The sequence below is a fragment of the Thalassophryne amazonica genome, chromosome 9 (assembly GCF_902500255.1).
Source record: "Thalassophryne amazonica chromosome 9, fThaAma1.1, whole genome shotgun sequence".
Taxonomy (NCBI): Eukaryota; Metazoa; Chordata; class Actinopteri; order Batrachoidiformes; family Batrachoididae; genus Thalassophryne; species Thalassophryne amazonica.
In genome coordinates, this window is record NC_047111.1 from 87,270,416 (window position 1) to 87,298,167 (window position 27,752).

General features: G+C 41.1%; 2 protein-coding genes and 1 long non-coding RNA gene across 3 annotated transcripts in view; 2 read left to right on the plus strand and 1 right to left on the minus strand.

Annotated features, from left to right (window-relative positions):
• gria3a (glutamate receptor, ionotropic, AMPA 3a) overlaps window positions 1-5,412 on the plus strand; it is a 367,539-nt gene extending 362,127 nt beyond the window's left edge. The window contains exons 15-16 of the mRNA XM_034178685.1: window positions 4,468-4,716; window positions 4,822-5,412. Coding sequence (XP_034034576.1) covers window positions 4,468-4,713 — 246 coding nt within the window. The 3' untranslated portion in view covers window positions 4,714-4,716; window positions 4,822-5,412. The remainder of the gene's footprint in view (window positions 1-4,467; window positions 4,717-4,821) is intronic.
• An 8,777-nt stretch (window positions 5,413-14,189) lies between these two features.
• LOC117517597 lies at window positions 14,190-27,385 on the plus strand. Its single transcript, XR_004562764.1, has 3 exons — window positions 14,190-14,517; window positions 27,066-27,074; window positions 27,372-27,385. It is a non-coding gene; the product is annotated as an uncharacterized LOC117517597 (long non-coding RNA).
• Window positions 20,224-27,752, minus strand: part of thoc2 (THO complex 2) — a 168,705-nt gene continuing 161,176 nt past the window's right edge. Inside the window, 4 exon segments of the mRNA XM_034178684.1 lie at window positions 20,224-20,310; window positions 21,210-21,355; window positions 21,469-21,535; window positions 21,617-21,745. Coding sequence (XP_034034575.1) covers window positions 20,224-20,310; window positions 21,210-21,355; window positions 21,469-21,535; window positions 21,617-21,745 — 429 coding nt within the window.

Here is a 27,752-nt window from a genome sequence, read left to right on the forward strand (position 1 = left end):
TCCCTTCAGAGCCCGTGTCCACCAGTGCTGGGGCCTTCAGGGTTAAATCCTCATAAAGGATTGTCACTGGGAGTCGTGTGGCAATATGGGTATGTCCCACGTGAATGTTTTGGCCCACCCCTAACCCAGTGTCTAGGGGCGGGCGTTGGTGTTTAACCGCTCGGGGCAGTCCCTCACTTGATGCTCTATTGAGCCACAAACTTCGTGAAAAACGGCTGGGGGCCAAACGTTGGCAGTCAGACCAGACCACCTCTGCCTCGCATCCCTGAGGACCTCTGGGCGCAATTACTGTAAGCCCTGTGAAACCGTTTAGTTCTTGGGGGTCTGCCCAAAGGCTCCCGAAAGGCAGGCCGCTGGGAGAGCTGGCCCTCAACTGTGAAAGCATGTGCAGCTCTGGCAGTCGGTGGGAGCCTGGATGTAGAGTGAAAAGCTGTAGCATGTCTGACTGGCTGAGGTCTGGAAGACAGGTGTAGGTCAACAAACTGCTGCTGTGATTTACTAGCCTCAACAGCACGCTCCAAAGTTTGTTGGGCCGCAGGTCCAAATACTTGGCCTGGAAGAATCGGCAGCGAACGGAGTGTGCCTCTGCAGAATTCGGACAGGGAGGACTGCGCAAGCCACACCTGATGTCTAGTGATGGTAAGGGTTGACATCAGTCTGCCAAGCTCTGTGGACATATAAGCAAAGGTTTGGAGTGAGGCATCACTAAGTCTTTGCATAGCATCATCAACCTCTGCCTCCCTCAGACTGAGAGGGCAAGGGCTAAATGGGACAGTGAGTTGCCTAGGCGACCGACATGAGCAGCTATGTCCGGCCGAGTAGCATCGGCCGGAGCCACAACCAGGTTTGCAATAATGCTGTCAATGGCGGGCATATGGTTCAGACCATACTGCGCCGAATCACACAGAGCTAAGGGCTCTGCAGTCCTGCGATAGATGGGTCAATGATTTGGGGTCCGCCCAACATCGGTGGAGCTCCTCGATATATGGTTGTGAAACTGGAATGTTGAACTCAGGCTTCTGAGTGACTTTGAAAAAGGCACTTGAAGCGGTGGTTTCCGCAGGGGGATTGTCGATTCCAAGCCTGGATAAAGCCATCTGAACAGCTTGCTTGACAAAGGATAGTCCAGGTCTGGTTTGCGGCAGGGACTCTGCCTCAGAGGTGTGAGAGCCCACTAATGAATGGCTTGAAGAAAGAACCCTCTCATCCTCATCCTCCACATAGTTTATGTACAAGTAATCAGTCACAGCAATAGACATGACATCTTCCTTCTGCTGAGTAACTACATTGGTCTGATCAGCCTCATTAGGGACAACAGGAACTGTCACGGCATCCCTAGGCTGTAGATTCAAAAGCAAGGACTTAATCTGAGCAAACTCAGAAGTCAATGTTTTGACATTTTCAGCCAAAGCATGGTCATGAGTAACCTTCTTAGCAGAAGGGACTCCTGCATGTGGGCATTTACAGCGCTTTGGTTCCTTCCTGGGGCTGGAGGCCAAAGTCTCACTAGATATTCCACTTTCCAATGCCGCAAGTCTAGCAGATCTTTCTGGCACAATTAAGGCAGGCATCGCCAGTCAGGGCTTCCCTCAGGTGTCCGATCCCAAGACACGAGGGGCAAAACATATGTCCATCATTTGGGCTCAAGGGAGCCAAACAGGTACTACAGCCATGCAACAAAGGACCTGTCAATATTGTGGACTGCGTGCAGATGGCTAACGCAAGCCCTGACAGTTACAGATAGAAAGACAAAGCGTGAATCACACGCAGTGTAAATAGTAACACGAGGCACGGAGCGTGAAGCACTCACAGCCGTCGACTTGACACGAGGCACGGAGCGTGAAGCACTCACAGCCGTCGACTTGACACGAGGCACGGAGCGTGAAGCACTCACAGCCGTCGACTTGACACGAGGCACGGAGCGTGAAGCACTCACAGCCGTCGACTTGACACGAGGCACGGAGCGTGAAGCACTCCAGCCGTCGACTTGACACGAGGCACAGGGCGTGAAGCACTCACAGCCGTCGACTTGACATGACGCACGGAGCGTGAAGCACTCCAGCCGTCGACTTGTCACGAGGCATGGGGCGTGAAGCACTCACAGCCGTCGACTTGTCACGAGGCATGGGGCGTGAAGCACTCACAGCCGTCGACTTGTCACGAGGCATGGGGCGTGAAGCACTCCCAGCCGCAGACTTGAGACGAGGCACGGAGCGTGAAGCGCTCACAGCGTAAAAGCCTTGTATTAACTTCTACACTGTGAGCGCTTCACGCTCCGTGCCTTGTATTAGCTTTTATACTGTGAGTGTTTCACGCTCCCAGTGTTTCAGTTATCTGCTGCACCAATACTACTTTGCATGAATGTAAATATAATAATTTATTTAAATAGCGCATTCCAATAAAACATTACGAAGGACATTTGCACTTAAAAATTATTAATTGCAAAAAAGTTTAAAAGAGGACAAGAATTTCCAAACCCATTCTGAAAGAGACCACAAAAGACAACATAAAAAGCTGTATATAAAAAGAACAGAATTTAATTTTAAACGGCCATGCTGTGGTATGATTATTGATTGATTATTGTCCCATACAAACTGTACAACCACAAAATTGAAATTATAGAATAAGACCAAGTGTTAAGATTTACAGGTAACAGAGCACATAAATCTAACTTTAAAAGACTCAACAGAATTTGACAATCCAACCTCAACTGTGAGATTACACGACAGAAAATGTGACATATGATGACAATCAGGGCTCAACCTTACTAAAAAAGTATACTTAAAGTTTATTTGATTCAATAAACTGATGTAAACCTCAAATTTAGTCCCTAAGTACATGGTTCAAAGTATACTATTTCAAAACTTAGTCAAGTTTGAGTATATAACTATTTTTATTTTTACAGTGCAAGTGACCTTGTAGGTATTACTTGTAGCCCAGTTTTTAGTTTATGGAAGTACACTATACCCAAGGGACTATGACATCCTGGGATTTAATCCAAGAACAGTCTGGCCCACTTCAGTAATACCATGAAGTCCAGTTTTACAGCATGTGATTTGTGGGTTACTTGAAGAGAGTTACTTCTTATAGCTACAAGTATTCTTGCCAGTATACACAAAGTACACTGAGATTATTCTGTATATTTGTCAGTATACGACAAGTACACTGAGGTTGTTCTGCATACTTTTCAGTATATGCCAAGTACAGAGATTTTTTTGGTATATTTACCAGTATACATGAAGTATACTTCGAGTATTCTATATATTTGTCACTATACACCAAGTATACTTAGATTATTCTGTGTATTTGTCAGTATACACCAAGTATACGTAGAATATCCTCTATATTTGCAAGTATACTGAGAATTTTCTGTATACTTCTCAGTAGAAACATCTGTTAAGTATGTATCTGATAATTTAATTTAACCTTTATTTAACCTGGTTAGTCCCATTGAGATCAAGATCTCTTTTGCAAAGGAAACCTGGGCAGTTCTAAAGTTTCCAATTCACCTAACCTCATCACTCATCTTCAACCGCTTATCCGGGTTCGAGTCGCGGGGGCAACAGCTCCAGCAGGGGACACCAAACTTCTCTTTCCTGCATGTCTTTAAATGTGGGTGAACGCCGGAGCACCCGGAGAAAACCCACGCAAACACGGGGAAAACATGCAAACTCCACACAGAAAGGCCACAGGTTGGAATCAATCCCATGACCTTCTTACTGTGAGGCAACAGTGCTAACCACTAAGCCACTGTGTACATAACAAGTAAACTGAAAGTATACTTGCTTATTTTCAGTTTAAAAGAGGTATACTGTGAGTAAACGTGGATAAACCACCTTTTGGTTAGGGTCAGACGAATTTCCCATCCTCTAGTTAGTGACTAACCTGCTCTACAACTGAGCCCTTGTCAAAATCTCATGTTACCATGAGTCACGGGGAGGTGATGGTCCCGGTGTTGAAGCGATGGGTTTCAGACCAGATCGATTCCCTGTCAGACTGCTGTGCAGTTCAGGCTCTTAATTGGCATGGCACTGACATTGGTATGAATGTAAGGCATCATTGTAAAACATCCACTTAGCGACTGTACACAATGACAGAAAGTACTTCAGTCACAAACGCCACCATTACCGCTGAAGTACAGCCATCTGCTCCTGTTTATTTCTAGCAAGCACATTTAATTCATTTAGCGTCATGCATTTCTCAAAATGTTATGTTCTGTCAAACAATAATTTCCTCTCAGACACACTGAGACAAACTAAACTCTATAGAATTAGACATTTGATACTAAGTTGTTCCAATTTGCTTCAATTTATAGAGATAACAGGAAACTGTGTCAAGATATTTTGTAGAATACTCTAGAAAACCTTGTTGTAGTTGCAGTTTAGTGAGGCTGGAAATGTATACAGGATTTTTTGTTCAGGAATGCCACTTTAAAAATTCTTAATTATGGTCTTTACATCCCCTCAGGACAAGACGAGCGCACTAAGCCTGAGTAACGTGGCTGGAGTCTTCTATATTCTGGTGGGAGGGCTCGGCCTAGCTATGACCGTGGCTTTAGTAGAGTTCTGCTATAAGTCACGGCAAGAAACCAAAAAACTTAAGCTGACAAAGAATGCCCAAAACTTTAAGCCAGCCCCTCCAGCAAACACCCAGAATTTTGCCACGTACCGTGAAGGCTACAACGTGTATGGAATGGAGAGTGTTAAAATCTAAGGGGTAGGTTTCATCCTGTCAGAAAAAAAAAAAAAAAAACTTTTAATCAACTGTTGGTTTTCAGCCAAAGTGTGACATGTCCTGACACACATGTTGTTGGATTTACAGGAATGTGTTTATTCCCAGTGGATGGGGGGAGGGAGGGCGACCGCTGTGTGTGAGCCCAACACACCGAGGTGCATTCTGGAGGCAGCTTGGACCCGAGCGCAACGCCAACCTGCACTCATTCTGGAACTTTGAGGCTGGACACAATCACAGGGCGTTTGCTCCTGGAAACATGGGACTCACCTCTTGTAGTGCCTTAAGGAGCATTTAGCATCATGGCAATGCAAATCAGATTGTGTACATGTGGGTGGAACAAGACAAGAAAATAGGATTTCTGAATAGGGGTGGGGGTGGGTGTCATTCTATTTTGAAGGGAAAGACAAGAAAAAAATAAGCCATGATTTGCAGTCAAAACATCATTAGATATTTTGAATTCTTTACAGACTTATTTTTGTGGTGAAATCTTATGTTGTTTAAATGTTCTGTTTATAGTGAAGTCATTTTCATATTCTGCTCTTAGACTATTTTCAGTGTCATAATATTTAGGACAAAGAATCAGTAACTTAAGCGTCAATAAAAGCAGCCCAAGTTTTACTTAGAAAATGTCCGACTGGAGGTCACCTCTAATAGTGTTTGTTCAGCATCAACAAAATTCAGTGTACTGATTTTGATTCAGGCAGCATTTACGTCAACTGGCAGTTTTTATTGAAATAACTTCCTGCCATATTGTTGAAAAAAGTTCCGGTTTCTTTGGTGACCCCTTTTTTTAACGTAACGGCATCTTTAAATGATCTGAGCCTTGAAGCAACACTTCCTACACGCTCTCCTCTAAACGCAGTTATCTGCAGCTTGAAGCTCGACTTTCTGCTGAATAACTCCTCCCTTTCTTTTGGTTGTTAGAAGCTTTTTGTCTATGCATTATTCAGACTGTGAGCTGGGTGAAATGTACATTTCTTTGTGTTTTTTTTAATAATGTGAAGGAAAACTTTAAAATACTATAAACTGTGTATGTCTATATTTGTATATTAGGCTTTCTCATCTGCCCCCCCCCCCCCAACCCCCTCCCGCCCTCCAAAAGTGCATGTGAATTTGGTGATAATTTTACCAAATTACCTCTCTAAAGTGGACTCTGCTTAAGTTAACATCCAACAACAACATGTGATGGAGTTTGGATTTGTTTCTTCCCAGTCATTTGTGTCAACCATGAGGGTTGCATGTGGGGACACAACAAGCATCTTTAAAGGGGTCATATAAAAAGGATTTTAATACATTTACTTAATAAAAAAATAAGTTTGTATTCAGCTTTCAGTATGTTTGTTTGTTTGTTACACAAAGGCTTTGAAATGTTTGAAGGAATGAATATGAAAAGCAGAAACACTTGATATAACATGAAGAAAAACACTTGTTTGAGATAATGGTGAGTCTTCTGATTGTATGTTGGAATTACACATCAACTTCATCAGTGTTTAATGGCTAACATGTAGAGTAAATCCACGAAGGTCAAACCATGGAGGTAAATAAACACTAGTCTTGGGAGAGGGACCGTCACGAGTTTGTGACCTACAGCACTGAGATCCACAAGTCAAGTCAATAATATGTATTATGAGTACAGTCCATTTTCAATAACTGTCAGCTAACTTTCTTGTATAAAACCTGCCATCTGGTGGCCGTGGGAAGTACTACAGGAATCTGAACAACACGTTCCATCAAGAAATGTTTGGCAGTGATTAAAGAATAAAAATAATATGAGCATAGAGCACCAGTAGACACACTTACTGGAAAAAGCAGGTACAGAAAATTAATGAATGTCCTCAACCTATTTGTCTAAGTATTGAGCCTTTCTCAGGAGTGCAGTGGTGTTTGATGTCCAGGTCCTTGATGTGGCTGTCAGGTAACCTGAAGTCTGAGACCCTCTACACATATTCTCTGGCTGGCTGTCTGGTCTAGTTCTCCTGAAGTCTAGGATGAGTTCTTTGGTCTTGCACACCATAACGACAGCCACTGAACCTCCTCCCGGTATGCAGTAGGGTTGGGACGACTAACCAAAATCATTAGTCGACTAGTCGGGTACCATTAGTCGTCAGCTAGTCGTCAACTGAATCTGACATTAAATGAATGAAGCCAATTTCAAATCTTCATGGTGAAACTCAAATTGTACATTTATTTAACAAATATAAGCACAAAAATCACAAATACAAAAAAACAGCATTAGCATGAAGGCGACCTGTTTGAGCCGACTAATTCAACTGCCAGGGTTCACACACACTTTCTTCACTGAGTGAAAGAAGTGGTGTCAGCTCCAGCAGGTCTGCTCATTTAAGGATTAAATGAACTTAATAAATGGCTTTCGACTAGTCGACTAATCTTGTTCCCTAGTCGTAGTCGACTATTACGACTAGTTGTCCCAGCCCGAGTATGCAGTCTCCTCCTCTCCTGAGATGAGCCCCAACACGGTTGTGTCATCAGCAAACTTAACGATGACATTGCTCAGGGGGTGGGGGTGCAGTCGTGGGGCTCAGCACACAGCTCTGGGGGGGGGGGGGGGGGGGGAGCTGGTGCTGAGGCTCAATGCTGAAGAGAGATGGGGTCCTACTCTGACTCACTGAGGTCGGTCTGTCAGAGTCTATGATCCAGTAGCAGATGTGTTGTGAGAGTTCAGACGTTTGGTGACCAGTGCGTTTGTCCTGATGTCATTAAAAGCAGTCAAAGTCTATGAAGAGCAGTCTGGTGTAGCTTCCTCACTGTTCCAGGTGTTAGTGTGGTGTGAAGGGCTGTAGCTATAGCATCCTCTGTGGACCAGTTTGCTCTGTATGCAAACTGATATGGGTCAAGTATGGATGTTGTGATGCAACTCCGAACCAGTTTCTCAAAACATTTTATACTGATGGGTGTAAAGTGCCACTGGCTGGTAGTCATTGAGGCTGCTGATGGTGGTCTTCCTGGGTATGGGAATGATTGTTGACATCTTTGAGCAGAGTGAGATTGTGCACTGAGACAGGAACTGGTTGAATATCTCTGGTTGAAAACACCAGCCAGTTGATGTGTGCAGTCCTCAGTGTGCCCCTCGCCTCATGTGTCTGCACAGTGAGTCTATGGCTGCTGGGGGCTAGTGGATGTAAAGTATTGATCATTGGCATTTTTTTTAGTTTATACAGTAAATGAGTTTGTAAAGAAAAACGCAGACACTGCTATTTTTTTGAACAGCCTAATATTACTTTTTCTTCACCTTCTGTAAAGTATTAACAAATTTAATACATTTTTTCTTCATGTTTTGATTTGGAATATAATATGCAGTGTGCCAAATTCATTTTCATATGTGGAAATAAAAGCTGTTAGAAGGATTTTGAGCCTTAAGCCCCTTTCACACCGGGCCTGCATCGAGTTGCATTAGCTGTGTATCTAACGCAAAAACGTCTGCATCAGTTGTGTGCAGCAGGGGGTGAGAAGCTTGAGGACGTGAGAGTGCAGAGGAGCTGCAGGCAGGCTGTGTGCGCTCTGATTTCTGTTATAGTTTAAATTTCTTCCTGTGACCGCGGAGTTGCAGCTGGCGTTCACGCATGTGTGAACCGTCCATGAGTGGACGTAGACATGTCCTGTCTCTGGCAATCAGTCTGTGAGCAGGACGTATGGACTTTATTTAACACAATTGTGAGAGAACTTGAGGTAAGCGCAGTGAGCTGCAGGCAGGCTGCAATGAGCATTTGTTTTACTTGTTCACATGTGCTCTTTGAGCGGTGTAGTTTTATTGCATTGTGTACATGGTATAACAAGATCGACAATCCTGTGTGATTTATAGCTCGGCAACAATGGAGCACAGCAGGAATCATACATTGGCGTTGGGTAGTGTTATATTGTGTGGGTGTGGCATCCAGTCACGTTAAGTTGCCTCAACTTGCGAGAAAACTACTTCTTTTTTGCGTCCTGTGCTCGAAGCAGAAAAAAAATTAAACGTTTAATTTTTGGCATCCCTCACGGTGTCGTGGCATTGAGCTGCATTAACTCGGCATTAGGTTGCATCCACGTGGCGTCGGCATGACGCAACTTGAAGCAGGCCCAGTGTGAAAAGGGCTTTACTCACTTTTTTAAACACACATTATTTGGTACACAACTGCATACTTGTACATTCGCAAATACAATGTGCAGTGCCTTGTTTGCCTCTTGTGCTTGCAGCCCACACGTACTGTTGTGTCAACCAGCCAGGGAACGACGTGGACCTGCCATAAGATAATCCTTCAGTATCATGACGAGGAAATTTACTAAGCGCGCTACTTTAATATTGCTTAAAAATGCTAATTTAACTTTAAGAGCAAGATATAAACAGATCACACGCTCGAGTAACATGACTTTTGTTTATTGAAGCATGTAATCATGAACTTCGACCAGAAGATCTGACACAGTCACGGTGCATGCGTGTTGATAACACTGATTTGGCATATTGTGTGCAGTCATTTGTTGTAGTTTTCAACAAGTCTCAGACATACAACCCCTGGCAAAAATTATGGAATCACCGGCCTCGGAGGATGTTCATTCAGTTGTTTTATTTTGTAGAAAAAAAGCAGATCCCAGACATGACACAAAACTAAAGTCATTTCAAATGGCAACTTTCTGGCTTTAAGAAACACTATAAGAAATCAAGAAAAAAAATTGTGGCAGTCAGTAACGGTTACTTTTTTAGACCAAGCAGAGGAAAAAAATATGGAATCACTCAATTCTGAGGAAAAAATTATGGAATCACCCTGTAAATTTTCATCCCCAAAACTAAACCTGCATCATATCAGATCTGCTCGTTAGTTTGCAACTAAAAAGGAGTGAACACACCTTGGAGAGCTGTTGCACCAAGTGGACTGACATGAATCATGGCTCCAACACGAGAGATGTCAATTGAAACAAAGGAGAGTATTATCAAACTCTTAAAAGAGAGTAAATCATCACGCAATGTTGCAAAAGATGTTGGTTGTTCACAGTCAGCTGTGTCTAAACTGGTGACCAAATACAAACAACATGGGAAGGTTGTTAAAGGCAAACATACTGGTAGACCAAGGAAGACATCAAAGCGTCAAGACAGAAAACTTAAATATGTCTCAAAAATCGAAAAATGTACAACAAAACAAATGAGGAACGAATGGGAGGAAACTGGAGTCAACGTCTGTGACCGAACTGTAAGAAACCGCCTAAAGGAAATAGGATTTACATACAGAAAAGCTAAACGAAAGGCATCATTAACACCTAAACAGAAAAAAACAAGGTTACAATGGGCTAAGGAAAAGCAATTGTGGACTGTGGATGACTGGATGAAAGTCATATTCAGTGATGAATCTCAAATCTGCATTGGGTAAGGTGATAATGCTGGAACTTTTGTTTGGTGCCTTTCCAATGAGATTTATAAAGATGACTGCCTGAAGAGAACATGTACATTTCAACAGTCATTGATGATATGGGGCTGCATGTCAGGTAAAGGCACTGGGGAGATGGCTGTCATTACATCATCAATAAATGCACAAGTTTATGTTGATATTTTGGACAATTGAAAGGATGTTTGGGGATGATGAAATCATTTTTCAAGATGATAATGCATCTTGCCATAGAGCAAAAACTGCAAAAACATTCCTTGCAAAAAGACACATAGGGTCAATGTCAATGAGCAGATCTGATTTGATGCAGGTGTTAATTTGGGGGATGAAAATTTACAGGGTGATTCCATAATTTTTTCCTCAGAATTGATTCCATATTTTTTTCCTCTCCTTGGTCTAAAAAAGTAACCGTTACTGACTGCCACAATCTTTTTTCTTGATTTCTTATAGTGTTTCTTAAAGCCAGAAAGTTGCCATTTGAAATGACTTTACTTTTGTGCCATGTCTGTGATCTGATTTCTTTCTACAAAATTAAACAACTGAATGAACATCCTCTGAGGCCGGTGATTCCATAATTTTTGCCAGGGGTTGTATATAGCTCATGAGGAATCCCTGCCAATTCTTCTTTGTGGAATCTCTCAAGCTTCTCCAGATTTGATGGTCTTCTAGCAGGGACCTTGGTCTTCAATTTACCCCCCAGATTGTTCAGTGGGGTTCAAGTCAGGGCTTTATGCAGAGCAGTCAATAACATTCACTTTGGTCTTCTGGAGGTAGCTCTTCATCAGGAGCAATATACAGTTGTGCTCAAAATAATAGCAGTATGTTTATAAAGTGAGTAAAGCTCAAAATCTTTATTAAAGCTTTCATTTCCACATATATATATATATATATATATATATATATATATATATATATATATATATATATATAAATGCACTGCACATTCAATTAAAAATCAAAACAATGAAAAGTTTTGACCAAAATCATTATATGACAGAAAGTGAAGAAAAATTCATTATTAGGCTTACAAACTAGGGATGGGATGACTGGTTGTAATAGTCGACTATGACTTGCTAACATCCAATTGACTTTTTTATTAGCCAACAAGTCAAAAGCCATTTATTAAGTTAATTTAACCCTTAAAAGAACAGACCTGCTGGATCTGCCACCACTCCCTGAATTTGCTAACTTAAACGGGTAGTCTATGCTTAGTGAAACAAGTGCAGGTATTGTGTTCATGCAGATGCTATATTTCTGATTTTGTGCTTGTATTTGTTAAAATGTCACATTTGAATTTCGAAACTGGCTTCATTTATTGAATGTCAAATTTATTCGCCGACTAGTCGATGACTAATGGCACCCGACTCAACAAATGATTTTTATTCGTTGCGCCAACCCTATTACAAACTCAAACATTTATTGTATAAATTGAATAATGCTTTAAGGTTTGGCTTTCCAATGAAACAAACTAATATTTAGTTAGGTAACTGCTGTTTCTGAGAACTGCTTCACATCTGTGTTGCATGAAGTCGACCAACTTCTGGCACCTGTGAACAGGTGTTCAAGCCCAGAATGATTGGACTACATTCCTCAGTTCCTGTCTTTCTGCCTCAGCAACTTTTTTTTATGTCACCCCACAAGTTTGTTATTGGATTAAGGTCCTTGGATTGGGGTGGCCGATTCATAACATCAATCTTGGTCTGGGACCAAGATGCTGCTCACTTGCTGGTGTGTTTGGGGTCGTTGTCTTCACCCATTTCAATGGCATTTCCTCTTTGGCATAAAGGTAACATGACCTCTTCAAGTATTTTGATGTATTCAAACTGATCCATGATCCTGGTATGTGATAAATAGGCCTGACACCATAGTATGAGTAACAATCCCCATATCATGATGCTTGCTTCACCGTTTTCACAGTGAAACTGGAATTCAGTTTTTGGGGGTCGTCTCCCAAACTGTCTGCAACCCAAAAAGAACAATCTTGGTTTCATCAGTCCACAAAATTCTGTGTGATTTCTCTTTAGGCCAGCCAATGTGTTTGGCAAATTGTGACCTCTTCAGCATGTCATTTTTTTTTTTCCCCAACAATGGCACTTTGTGGGGGCTTCTTGTCATTCTGGCTATTCTACGATCCATATAGTAGTGTTCAGAATAATAGTAGTGCTATGTGACTAAAAAGATTAATCCAGGTTTTGAGTATATTTATTATTGTTACATGGGAAACAAGGTACCAGTAGATTCTCACAAATCCAATAAGACCAAGCATTCATGATATGCACTCTTAAGGCTATGAAATTGGGCATTAGTAAAAAAAAAAAAAAAAGTAGAAAAGGGGGTGTTCACAATAATAGTAGCATCTGCTGTTGATGCTACAAACGCAAAACTATTATGTTCAAACTGCTTTTTAGTAATGCTGTGAATCACTAAACTAGTATTTAGTTGTATAACCAGTTTTTCATGATTTCTTCACATCTGCGAGGCATTAATTTTGTTGGTTTGGAACCAAGATTTTGCTCGTTTACTAGTGTGCTTGGGGTCATTGTCTTGTTGAAACACCCATTTCAAGGGCATGTCCTCTTCAGCATCAGGCAACATGACCTCTTCAAGTATTTTGACATATCCAAACTGATCCATGATACCTGGTATGCGATATATAGGCCCAGCACCATAGTAGGAGAAACATGCCCATATCATGATGCTTGCACCACCATGCTTCACTGTCTTCACTGTGAACTGTGGCTTGAATTCAGAGTTTGTGGGTCATCTCACAAACTGTCTGTGGCCCTTGGACCCAAAAAGAATTTTATCTCATCAGTCCACAAAATATTCATCCATTTCTCTTTAGGCCAGTTGATGTGTTCTTTGGCAAATTGTAACCTCTTCTGCACGTCTTTTATTTAAAAGAGGAACTTTGCGGGGATTCTTGCAAATAAATTAGCTTCACAGAGGCGTCTTCTAACTGTCACAGCACTTACAGGTAACTCCAGACTGTCTTTGATCATCCTGGAGCTGATCAATGGGTGAGCCTTTGCCATTCTGGTTATTATTATTCTTCTTCTTCTATCCATTTTGATGGTTGTTTTCCATTTTCTTCCACGCGTGTTTTTTTTTTTTTTTTTTGTCCATGTTAAAGCATAGGAGATCATTGCAGATGAACAGCCTATCATTTTTTGCACCTGTATATAGGTTTTCCCCTCTCCAATCAACTTTTTAATCAAACTACTCTGTTCTTCTGAACAATGTCTTGAACGTCCCATTTTCCTCAGGCTTTCAAAGAGAAAAGCATATTCAACAGGTGCTGGCTTCATCCTTAAACAGGGGACACCTGATTCACACCTGTTTGTTCCACAAAATTGATGAACTCACTGACTGAATGCCACACTACTATTATTGTGAACACCCCCTTTTCTACTTCTTTTTTTTTTTTTTTTTACTAATAGCCCAATTTCATAGCCTTAAGAGTGTGCATATCATGAATGCTTGGTCTTGTTGGATTTGTGAGAATCTACTGGTACCTTGTTTCCCATGTAACAATAAGAAAAACTCAAAACCTGGATTAATCTTTTTAGTCACACCTCGCACTGTGTTCCTGCTTAAAAACAGTCGCGTGCAAGAACCCTTGCAATTGTGTATGCAATGTTTTGTGGTGTGCCAATTCGAACTGTTTCGCCGTATTTGACCAAACTACGGACTATGTATGAAGGGGCCTTTAAAGTGTACATGAGCTTTAGTTTCAGATATTCAACTTCATGTGCATGTTGCAGAGACAGTATCAAAATGACACACTAGGAAAACTATCATTTATTGATTTGTCTTTTTAAAAAAGAAAGAAAAAAAGCTTACACTCATTGAGTACAGCAGATAAAAATCTCCAAACCCTATCTTGAAATGGTTGTATCTGGAGTACAGATGTAGTTTTTTTTTTTTTTTTTTCCATTATTATTATTTTTGTCTTCAGTTTTTATTTATTTATTTTTTTTTTATTTTTACAATTCTATATTTTAAATCAAGATAAGATCAAACTACCCATTTATAAATAATGTAAAAACCAAAGTAACACAAAATTACTAAAGGACACTGAGGGAAGAAAAAAACCTGACATGAATCCTGTTACGCTCTGCATTACTGTACATAATATACAAACTGGTCCTTCGTTTTTATTTCTGCTCACCGGTGCCGATACTGACGGAGATTAAAAGATAGAGATAAATAATTAAGCAGGTATCTATCTCTAAAGGACAAGAGGTGAATATGGCATGTTAAGTCCAACAAAACAAGCAAAATCAAAGCCTTGATGATACAAATGTTACAAGGACATGTTCAGATTCTACAAGACATCAATTCATACAGTAACCAGCTTAAAGAACAAAATGTGATTAAAGCAGCACATTGTGCTCGTAACTGAAGAGTGAAAAAATTCAGCTGGTTTTCTGAATATTGAAAATCTAAGAAAAGAAATTATGTGCATTCACTGTTTCATTGAGAAAAGTACTGCTGATGTTTGCTGGCAGTTTACGAAAAACAACACAGGTAGAAATTAATGTGGTGATGTCAAAGTGCAGCTCGTCCAGTTCTGCTGCAGCTGGCAGGGAACAGAGGAGACAAGAGTAAACGTCAGCGATCACACTGTCTGATCAGAAATCGTTAAAGAAGACGAGGAGGAGGAGGAGGAGTTCTTACCTTGTTTTACCACCGACCACTGCACATTATCTGTGCTTGTCAGAGGACTTATGAGTATGAATGTTAAGGTAAACAAACAAACAAGCAACAACACCGCAGCTGCCAGTCTGTCCATGAAAACTGGTACAAAGAAGCACAAAACAAGCAAACAACTTCACTACTACCTGGTGATACCGAGGAACATTTCTGATTAAAAAAAAAGGTAAACCAAACTGTTGTAGTAGGGAAATTGTTCATAAAGTATTTCTAGTGTTTGCGCCTGACACCACAGGTAATTATTGAGAAGCTCAGCTGCAGCACAGACAACAACAACAGCACTAAGCAGGCAAGCACAGAGCCAAAGCTAACACTGACTTAACTCGCACTTAAATAGATCTGCACACTGTCTGTCAGAGACATGTGACCTGAGCCTGGCAGCTACGGCACATCATGAAGTTTCTACTATACTAGCTGAATTACCCGTTCTACACACGGGTAATGGAGCAGAATTTTAGCCATGTCATTGTATATTTTATGTCACTTTAGATAAGGTATAGCAGGCTGCCTTGCATTTATGTTGTCATCAATTTTCATAGAGCAATTTGTGACATTCATGAGACTCAAGTGAATGATGATAAAAGGTGATAGCATGTCATATCACTGCAATGCTGTGGCATGCTGTACACAGCAGGTACATCTGAATTGAAAAAAATGTGTGCATGTGGCACGCACTGGCACATTCAAATTGTAATTAAAGTGCACCCTAGCCAGCCCCTACTACGCAGAAAGTAAAGTGTGATGATTGCTACCTGACCCAAGGATCACACGAACTACGAAAATTAGGGCACCAGTGAGCGGGTCGTGATCTGATATATAAGACTGACCATGCGTGTGTGTGTGAGATGACAAATGTACGCTTTCAACTTAAGGGCCCCAGTAACCTCCCCCTTGGTGCCCTCAGTCACTATACCAAGTTTGGTGACAATTGCTTTATTGCTGTTATTGCTGTGGTTGTACAGTAGTGTTCAGAATAATAGTAGTGCTATATGACTAAAAATATTAATCCAGGTTTTGAGTATAATTCTTATTGGTACATGGGAAACAAGGTACCAGTAGATTCTCACAAATCCAACAAGACCAAGCATTCATGATATGCACACTCTTAAGGCTATGAAATTGGGCTATTAGTAAAAAAAAAGTAGAAAAGGGGGTGTTCACAATAATAGTAGCATCTGCTGTTGTCGCTACAAACTCAAAACTATTATGTTCAAACTGCTTTTTTAGCAATCCCGTGAATCACTAAACTAGTATTTAATTGTATAACCACAGTTTTTCATGATTTCTTCAAATCTGCAAGGCATTCATTTTGCTGGTTTGGAACCAAGATTCTGTTCATTTACTAGTGTGCTTGGGGTCATTGTCTTGTTGAAACACCCATTTCAAGGGCATGTCCTCTTCAGCATAAGGCAACATGACCTCTTCAAGTATTTTGACATATCCAAACTGATCCATGAGGCCCAACACCATAGTAGGAGAAACATGCCCATATCATGATGCTTGCACCACCATGCTTCACTGTCTTCACTGTGAACTGTGGCTTGAATTCAGAGTTTGGGGGTCGTCTCACAAACTGTCTGCGGCCCTTGAACCCAAAAAGAACAATTTTACTCTCATCAGTCCACAAAATATTCCTCCATTTCTCTTTAGGCCAGTTAATGTGTTCTTTGGCAAATTGTAACCTCTTCTGCACGTCTTTTATTTAACAGAGGGACTTTGCGGGGGATTCTTGCAAGTAAATTAGCTTCACACAGGCGTCTTCTAACTGTCACAGCACTTACAGGTAACTCCAGACTGTCTTTGATCATCCTGGAGCTGATCAATGGGTGAGCCTTTGCCATCCTGGTTATTCTTTGATCATCCTGGAGCTGATCAATGGGTGAGCCTTTGCCATCCTGGTTATTCTTCTATCCATTTTGATGGTTGTTTTCCGTTTTCTTCCACGCGTCTGTTTTTTTTTTGTCCATTTTAAAGCACTGGAGATCATTGTAGATGAACAGCCTATAATTTTTTGCACCTGCGTATACGTTTTCCCCTCTCCAATCAACTTTTTTATCAAACTACGCTGTTCTTCTGAACAATGTCTTGAATGTCCCATTTTCCTCAGGCTTTCAAAGAGAAAAGAATGTTCAACAGGTGCTGGCTTCATCCTTAAATAGGGGACACCTGATTCACACCTGTTTGTTCCACAAAATTGACGAACTCACTGACTGAAAGCCACACTACTATTATTGTGAACACACCCTTTTCTATTTTTTTATGTTTTTTTTTTTTTTACAAATAGCCCAATTTCATAGCCTTAAGAGTGTGCATATCATGAATGCTTGGTCTTGTTGGATTTGTGAGAATCTACTGGTACCTTGTTTCCCATGTAACAATAAGAAATATACTCAAAACCTGGATTAATCTTTTTAGTCACATAGCACTACTATTATTCTGAAACTACTGTACATAACGAACACACAAGCAGGCACACACAGTCAGCTTTATGTATTACATGAGCAGGTTCCAGCAAAAAAAAAAAAAAAAACCCAGTGAAGTGATCAATAGGAAGCCGTACTGGCATCAGTGTTTCCCCTGGAGTTCTTTTTTCAGGTCAGGCATTACTTGGAGCATAGAGTGTACAAACACCACGTGCTCAGAAATGGAAAGAAACATGCTCAAAAAATAAATGAATTAATCACTCACTGAAAACATAAGTATTTTACTGTGTAAAAACAAACTATACTACCAGACAAAAGTTGCAAGTCTGCCCATTTCAGAGTGGCCCTTTTATTGTGGCCCACCTAAGGCACACCTGTGCAATAATCATGTTCTCTAATCAGCATCTTGATATGCCACACCACTGAGGTGGGATGGATTATCTCGGCAAAGGAGAAGTGCTCACTAATAGATTTAGACAGATTTGTGAACAATATTTGAGAGAAATAGGTCTTCTATCTATAAAGAAATTGCTTTAGATCTTTGAGTTTAGCTCATGAAAAATGGGAGCAAAAACAAACATATTACGTTTATATTTTTATTCAGTGTATTTCAAAGGCTGTTATGTCTTCATGTGAAAATAACATCACAAATTACATCCATGAGAAGAGTATTTAATAGGTGCTTTGAGAATAAAAAAAAAAACAAAACAAAACAAACATTTTAAAAGCTGTGATCATCGGGCTCCATGCAGGAGTGCTGAGCCAAATTCTGCAGACGCACCAAAATGATTATTAATTTCCAAATTAATGGGTATATGAGACCATTATCACTTACTAGGACGTGGACTGGAGGTTAGCATTACTTTACAGGGACACCGATACTCACATGGGCCCGCCAAAGGCAGGCCGATAAATCATTATATGCTCAATACTCTGGTCTACTCATTGCACAATGCAGCTGTAATCCCTTTAAGCTTCAACCGCCACACCTCCCATCCTCCCCCCAGAGGATTTGTTTTTTTTTTTTTTAAATGTAATTTTTTAATTAATTTATATTCCTCCCATATCCATATAGCGGGGTTCCCCCTGGCAGAAAATCACAGAATGAGTGCCGACTAATGCTTTCTTCTCAGTGGTTGTAATTTCATTGGGGGTTAAAAGCGCTCCTCGTGACATGCTTGTGTGACAACAATAAACAGCTAACAAAAACTAGCTTACATCGCATGGCAATAAAATTTACTCACCCATAGCTAGAACATCCGCCCACTCTGAAATGATGAAATTTTCATCTTGAAGGTGCTCTGACGAAGTGCATGATTTTTTCTTATTATAAAAGTTAGCAAGAAATAAACACTTAAATCTAAAAACGGATTTGTAACCAGATAATAGGGCAGCGCAATCTCGTTTGAACCACTCTGTGATATCACGGGATTTGACCACTTCTGTGGACAGCCTGCCATTGTGCAACACAAAAACTGCAGAACTTCACACGGAAAAATGGTGTACTGTTTTGTTTTCGGCTGCAATCACTGAAGCAGTCGCAAAAAAGTGCAGACTTTTTGGCTCCCAGTGGAGAAAGAAAGATGAGGCACATGGGAGACACTGTGTCGATAAGTGTTAGCCTACATAGCTAACCACAGCAGCTGTGTTCTCGCCTGCACAACCGCCTTGACATGTTTGAGCTCTGGGTCATAAACCACAACACGTCCACTTTCCACCGCATCGTCACTTTTTCTTTGCATTTTCACTTTGTTTGCTGTATAATTTACCCAAAAACTCAGATAGGGCTGTCCCCACATGTAGGATTATTGTGTCATATTTTAACCCTTTAGCACCTGCCCTCAAGCGAGACTGCACTGCCCAATAATACCTCTGACAGGGGTAAGATGTCTTACAAGACATCTTCAATTCAATTCAGGTTTATTTATATAGCACATTTAAACACAGCTGCAGCTGACCAAAGTGCTTCACAATAGCAACACAATAACTGTAAAATATTAACAAAAGAAAAGGAATAACAAATGAAAAAATACAGAGCAAAATAGCAGAGCAAAGCATATACCACTTAGCCAGTGCTGAAAGCCAGGTAAAAGAGATGACTTTCCAGTCTGGACTTAAACTGTCCCACAGACTCGGAGGACCTGACAGACAGCGGAAGATTGTTCCAGAGTCATGGCGCTGCCACAGTAAAGGCTCCATCGCCTCTGGATTTAAGCCTGGCTTTAGAAACAGCCAGGAGAAGCTGGTCAGCTGACCTCAGAGCCCTAAGTGGAGTGTACGGCTGCTCACTCAGATACATTGGGCCTATACAGTGCAGGCACTTAAAAACAATCAGCAAAACTTTATATTTAGCATGAAAGCCGACAGGGAGCCAGTGTAAGGTGCAGAGCACAAGGGTGATGTGCTCATGCTTCTTTGTTTTAGTCAAAAGGTGGGCTGCAAGACATCTTGTGTTTTATTAGCAACCCTCTGACTCTGCTTAGCAGCCCAACATTTCATAAGCGACCAGAGGCTTGCTGATAATTTGCAGTCTCCAAAATCATGTTATTGTATACAGTAATTACTTTCAGTTATTTCTTCTGTGTTATTTTTCGTTCACCTGCCAGGCCTGTACAACTACAAGGGAAACAGTGTACCAGCAACATAAAGCAGCTAAAACCTTTTTTATTGTAGTTTGAATGTGTACATATATGTGTACAGATATGTACATATCACAGACATTAAAACTCACTCGCTGAACGTGGACAGTCTACCTGGTGGACAGTCCCCCCCCCCCCCGTGAATCAAACAAAAAGCAACAGCGGTTCCACAGCAGGAACGCTGGTTGTTTGAGCACACGTACATGAGCTGCAGCAGTTCAGCACCACAGTCGTGTCACACACACTCTCTCTCTCTCACACACACACACACACACACACACACGCACACACACACACGCACACCACATCCGTTATGCAACAGGCACCACTCTGTATTTAAGGATATTGCTTTTTCTCTTCCTTTCCTCCACTGCTGTCCCTCTTCTCTTTCTTTTCAGATTTGTCTTTGTCGTGTCTGGAGTCCTACAGAATATGAACAAAGGGGGGAAATTTTATAATCACATAGGTAGAGAAAGTAATTACCGTGTCCTTGTACAACATCACTTGTGTCAAACAATTCAAAAGGATATCAACCTCTCAAAAAGTACATTATGTCCCAATTGACAGGTTTCCTCTTATGAACAACAACAAAAACAGATAGAGTGCTCTGAAAATACAGCATCTAAAGTAGAAACAAAGGCAGCATAGGTAGACCTGCTCTTTAATATAACATCTAAATCACTTCTGTAGACATTTTTAAAAGATTGTTTCAAAGAACATTTCTGGACATCATGGTGGCACAAGCAGTTAGTATGCTTGTGTCCAAAACACAAGACCACCTGCGCTCCACTGTCCATGTACCAAGTCAGCAAGGGCAATCTGCGCAAATGTTGTGCCAAATCAATGTGTGGATCCATACTGAATCTGCTGTGGTGACTCCAAGAACAAAATGAGAGAATCCAACAGAATAGACTGTATCGGGATATTACCAAGTCACAGAGCATCTCTTGGAGCTCATTTACATTGATCAGTAAAAAACAGAAACAGCATGGCACTGTGTGTCTGTTCATAGCAGGCTCATTTCAAAAAGAGTGACAGTGGATGAAGTAGCTTAGTGAGGAAAGCTTCCAAAAACCCAAACACCATGATACAAGCATCTGTGGATGTGAGTGGGGAAACTATGCCTTAAGGCAACTTCTGTCTCTTGCTTCACCATCAACAACTTCTTGTTCAGGGTGCTACAACTATGTACTTCTTAAAAACAAAAACAGATTACATCCAGGCTCGAGTCTTCACTGTGTCATGTGGCCAACTGCAGCTGAAACGAAGTCCTCTGTTGTGCAACTCTACTATGATGTCACTGTCGATGTGCACAAAATTACCTTTTTGCCTCCAGATGACGTCCTCTCCGGTTTCACAGAGTCGCTCTTCTCCTTACTGGAAGATTTGGGTCTTTTGGTCTTCTCTTTGTCAGCTGAAACTGGGGAGTCACAGGAAGGACTGGTGCTTTTCCTGCTTTTGGAAGAAGCTGTTAAGAAAAACAGTTGTTAGGTTTCATTTTGTCTCCATTTCACCACTGCAGTAAACTTGCTGGGAGCATGTGAACAAAAACCACTTCAGACTTTTCGGGGCCAAACTTACGTGTTCCATTATCATCCTTTCTACGCTTGGGTTCTTGGCTTGACTCATGATCACCAACAGAATGGATCTAAAGACAAACATATAAAGTTTCAAAGATATTCCTTCCAAAAACCACATCTCTGCAATGCAGCTGTTATTAAGAGCTCACTCTCTTCTTGTCTTTGCGATCTTTTTCTTCCTTCTTGTCTTTAGCTCGACCTTGTGCACCCTCTGAATCTTTCTTCTCTGGTTCCTTCTCTCGGCTGTTTGACCGGGTTACTGAATTGTAGTTGATGTGCTGATAACATAAACGGAACAAAACCATCTTATCAGGTATCAAGTGTCGTTCAACGTAATCGCTAACAGCTCAACATACACTATACAAGAGTTCTGCCATTACACATGTGATCAAAAGTAAGAAGAATACAATTATATAAAAAACTTGACTAGTTTATAGTAATGTGGCAACCACAGAAATACATGACCTGCACTCATTTACCACTGAAGATAAAGCTGTGCTAGCACAGAGAGCAGTTTCCTTGTTTGAAGCATTTACATCATGTTTATATCATGAAGAACTAGAGCACTGCACTTGTAGAGCACAAATCTTCACCAACACTAGTTTCCAATTCCACAAATTTTTATATTGGAAAAAAATTTCAAGATCAAAGACCTGTTAGAAGTGACTTTTCATAAACTAAAATATAATACAAAATATAGATAAAATGTTAAAATCATATTGCTAAATCTGCAATATGGATCAGATGGGGATCAAAAGTAGTCTACTCATTCAGAGTGCCAGACTGCACCTTTTTTTTTTTTCCTCAGCCGCCACTCCAGTAGCTCTCCAGTTTTACCTCTTTTTTAAAGGTCTTTTCCCTATCCTTTCTATCCTTCTGCTGTTCTCACAAAGACATTGTATGCTTTATACATACAGTTGTATGCAAAAGTTTGGGCATCCCTTATAATTTCCATGATTTTCCTTTATAAATCATTGGTTGCCTGGATCAAAATTTCAGTTAAATATATCATACAGCAGACGAACAAACTGATATTTGAGAAGTGAAATGAAGTTTCTAGTATTTACAGAAAGTGTGCAATAATTACTTAAATAAAATTAGGCAGGCACATAAATTTGGGCATCCATCTCATTTTATTGATTTGAATACATTTAGCACAAAATTGGTTTGGTAAGCTCATTGACCCTTAACCTCCTTACACTGGTGAATCCAGTCATGAAAAAGGGTATTTAAGGTGGCCATTTGCAAATGTTTCCCCTCTTTGCATCTCTTCTAATGAGTGGCAAAATGGGAACCTCTAAACAACTCTCAAATGACCTGAAAACAAAGATTGTTCAACATCATGGTTTAGGGGAAGGATACAAAAAGCTATCTCAGAGATTTCAGCGGTCAGTTTCCACTGTGAGGAATATAGTGAGGAAATGGAAGACCACAGGCACAGTACTAGTTAAGGCCTGAAGTGGCAGGCCAAGAAAAATCTCAGATAAGCTGAAGCAAAGGATGGTGAGAACAGTGCATCGTTCAACTATACAGCGCACGTTGCACAAAGAGATGCTGTATGATGCTGTAATGCAGAGGAAGCCTTTTCTGTGTACATGCCACAAACAGAGTCGCCTGAGGTATGATGAAGCACATTTGAACAAGCCAGCTTCATTTTGGAATAAGCTGCTGTGGACTGATGAAACTAAAATTGAGTTATTTGGACATAACAAGGGGCGGCATGCATGGCTGTAAAAATACAGCACTCCAAGAAAAAGACTTGCTACCGACAGTAAAATTTGGAGGTGGTTCCATCATGCTGTGGGGCTGTGTGGCCAGTGCAGGTACTGGGAATCTTGTTAAAATTGAAGGTCACATGGATTCCAATCAACATCAGCTGATTCTTGAGAACAATGTTCATGAATAAGTGAAAGTTGAAGTTGCGCCGGGGCTGGATCTTTCAATACACAACAACCCTAAATACTGCTCAAAATCTACTAAGGCATTCATCCTGAGGAACAAGTACAATGTTCTGGAATGGCCATCTCAGTCCCCAGACCTGAATATTATTAAAAATCTGTGGTGTGGCTGTCCATGTTTGGAAACCAACAAACCTGAGATGTTTTGTAAAGAAGAATGGTCCAAAATACCTTCAATCAGAATCCAGACTCTCATTTGAAGCTATAGGAAGCGTTTAGAGACTGTTATTTCTGCAAAAGAAAGATCTACTAAATATTGATGTACTTTTTTCTGTTGGGGTGCCCAAATTTATGCACCTGCCTAATTTTGTTTAAAGAATTGTTGCCCACTTTAATTAAATCCTATAAACTTTATTTCACTTCTCAAATATCACTGCGTTTGTCTGCTATATGATATATTTAATAGAAATTGCTGATCCAAACAACCAATGATTTATAAAGGAAAATCATGGAAATCATCAGGGGTGCCCAAACATTTACATACAACTGTATCCCACGGATATATATATATATTTTTAACTTTTCAATGCTACCAGGAGCCAGCTTTTTCCATTTATTCAAGAGAGGAACTGTTGGCTCTGAGAACAAAGGGATGACCCATATCCCTGGTGTCATATCCTGGCAGAGTGGAAGAGGAGACCCAGGGGCTAGAAGGCCAGGGTAAAACTAAAGGCTAGGCTAGCAGGCATCTGGAGGTGCAACAAACAATGGGAAATGTGAAATCGCTGACAAGATTGACAAGCTGTCCGCACTGAAAAACCAGCGTATTTACCATGAGAGCTTGTTAATCTTTACGGAGATGTGGCTAACCCACCTCATACTGAATGCTAACGTGGACATGCTGGGATTCACTGCTGTGAGAGTCGACAGAGACACTAAAGCATGCGGAAAAAGCATAGGTGGGGGAGCTCTTCATGTATGTCAACAACTGCTGGTGTAACCCAGGATATATCTCCGCAAAGACAGTCTTGTGCTGCCAGGATCTCGAGCTGCTAGCTGTTAGCCCATGGCCATACTAGCTACCAAAGGAGCTTAGTCATGTGATCACCATCTGTGTTTACATCTCCCCGAGAGTGGATGCAGCCACTGCATGTGAGAAAATTCACACTGTCACAGCAAGGCCGCAGACAAAGCACTCTATATGAATTGATCTATGGGAATTAAAATGAGAATCGATTTAAAATCAGTAAATCGATCTCTCCAACCCAGCACTGGTAATTTTAGTTATATATATATATATATATATATATATATATATATATATATATATATATATATAAATTTTATGTTGTCATTATGGGATATTGTGAGTGAGTAGAAGTTTTGGGGGCGGGGGGGTGTTCATACCGGGCGCGACGCGAGCGACTGCAGCGACAGGTTGCCATGTAATCCCTATGTAAGGACGCGGTTTGGTGCCAAGTCACGCAGCGCGACATGATGGACGCGAGTGAAGCGACGCGAGTGAAGCGATTTTGAGCGATTGGCGCATTTGTGGTACGATATTGCTTCGCATCACGCCGCGTTGCCCTCCTCCCCAAGTTGAAAAATCTGAACTTTTTCGTCTCGCCGCGATGACCAATCAGGGACTGAATATGTAGTGACGTGGAGATGTCTGGAGTTTGACCGAAGATGTGAACATGTCCTGTATCTGGTAGCAGCCTGTGAGCAGGACTTATGTATTTTTTGTCCTTTATTTCACAATTATGACAGAATTTTTGGAGCAAGCAGCAGCCCCACAGCAGCGGGAGTGGAGGTTTTTATTTTATTTTACGTGCGCGCGCGAATCGTTCATGGAGATTATTTTACTTATTAACTACACAGATGTATAATAAAGCAAATAGTGACTGGTTTCTAAACACAATTATGACAGAGTTTTTTGGGAAAGAGCAAGGAGGAGCCCCATAGCAAGCAGCGGAGTTTCTTTCTTTTTTTATGTGCACGCAAGAGCGAATCGTCTGTGGAGAATATTTTATTAATTAACTACACAGATGTATAATAAAGCAAATGGTGACTGGTTTCTAAACACAATTATGACAGAGTTTTTGGGGGAAGAGCGAGCAGCAGCCCCGCAGCAGGCAGCAGCGTTTCTTTTTTTTTTTTTTTTTTTAATTGTTTACATGTGCGCGAGTGAACGGGACAGGAGGTCCTCAAACAGGAGGTCCCGCAGAGGCAGAAGGACCGCTGAAAGCGGCCATCATCCAGACGCAGCTCCTGCAGCAAATAATGATACTCCCTGTATTGGGAACGTCTCATGACGTTTGTCAGCTTTCCACAACAACTCGCTCCGTGTGATCAAGGTCCGTCATGTTAACTTGACTGACAACTGGAGCCGGCGAGCGGAATTGAAGCTCCTCCTATTTGATGACACACCGGGGCGAATTTTCGCAGCAAAAGCAGAGCGACACACTGGCCGAAGGAGGCGCGTCCATCACCACATGACCACCGCAAATTTGTAGCATCTGATCGCGCCCGGTGTGAACGCAGCGTAAGGCTGTAACAACAAAATGTGGAAAAGATGAAGCACTGTAAATACTTTCTGGATGCACTATACGCTAACCTTAAACATGCTATGTATGGCATTATTTAATGTAGTATTTCTCTATTTTTCCATTCTCTCAATTCAGCATTTACCTTGCCTTCTACATATTGGCACATTTACTCTACATTACTGTTGCACAATTACTATTATGACTGCCATTGTGGCATTGCAAATTTCCCCATGTTGGACTAACAAATCTTATATTTTATAACAGTTGTTGAAATTACGTTGCATTTGATGAAATTATCAGAGTTCATGGGTAAAGAAATTAAATGTCAAACTTGCGCAGCAAAGAAAATGCAGATGGCAAACCTTCATATCTGTGATCAAGCTCAGAAAATGATACCTCCCGCTCTGCCATACTGGCTGTTTGGCTGTATTATGTACTGTGGCAGTAAATATTTTGTGATCAAGCAAACCTATCAATCCCTGTAAATGTAATTGACAAATGTCATGCATGTACGTAATAAAGCAACAACAAAATCCAAATAGCTCTCCTTGAAGACATCGGTGCAGAATAATTTTCCTTCCGGCTCATCCTCACACTGGTGTGCTACCACTGCATGAAGCTTCACTGTCAATGTCAGGTGTCAATGTCAGGTCAATGTCATATGAGGCATCAATTAAACCTAAACAAGACAAAGTTGCATTTAAATGTTATATTCATTGTGTACTCCTTACTTGATGCACCACCATCTGCACCAGTTGTATGATAACTGAAGACTGGTTTATAGGCTATGCAGAAAGTGGTAATACAATTCAATCAATCAATCAATCAACTTTTTTCTTATATAGCGCCAAATCACAACAAACAGTTGCCCCAAGGCGCTCCATATTGCAAGGCAAGGCCATACAATAATTATGAAAAACCCCAACGGTCAAAACGACCCCCTATGAGCAAGCACTTGGCCACAGTGGGAAGGAAAAACTCCCTTTTAACAGGAAGAAACCTCCAGCAGAACCAGGCTCAGGGAGGGGCAGTCTTCTGCTGAGACTGGTTGGGGCTGAGGGAAAGAACCAGGAAAAAGACATGCTGAGAAGGGGGGCAGAGATCGATCACTAATGATTAAATGCAGAGTGATGCATACGGAGCAAAAAGAGAAAGAAACAGTGCATCATGGGAACCCCCCCACAGTCTACGTCTAAAGCAACATAACCAAGGGATGGTCCAGGGTCACCCGATCCAGCCCTAACTATAAGCCTTAGCGAAAAGGAAAGTTTTAAGCCTAATCTTAAAAGTAGAGAGGGTATCTGTCTCCCTGATCTGAATTGGAGCTGGTTCCACCCTTACAAACCCTAGGAACTACAAGTAAGCCGCAGTCTGAGAGCGAAGCGCTCTAATGGGGTAATATGGTACTACGAGGTCCCTAAGATAAGATGGGACCTGATTATTCAAAACCTTATAAGTAAGAAGAAGAATTTTAAATTCTATTCTAGAATTAACAGGAAGCCAATGAAGAGAGGCCAACACGGGTGAGATATGCTCTCTCCTGCTAGTCCCCGTCAGTACTCTAGCTGCAGCATTCTGAACCAACTGAAGGCTTTTAGGGAACTTTTAGGACAACCTGATAATAATGAATTACAATAGTCCAGCCTAGAGGAAATAAATGCATGAATTAGTTTTTCAGCATCACTCTGAGACAAGACCTTTCTGATTTTAGAGATATTGCGTAAATGCAAAAAGGCAGTCCTACATATTTGTTTAATATGCGCTTTGAATGACATATCCTGATCAAAAATAACTCCAAGATTTCTCACAGTATTACTAGAGATCAGGGAAATGCCATC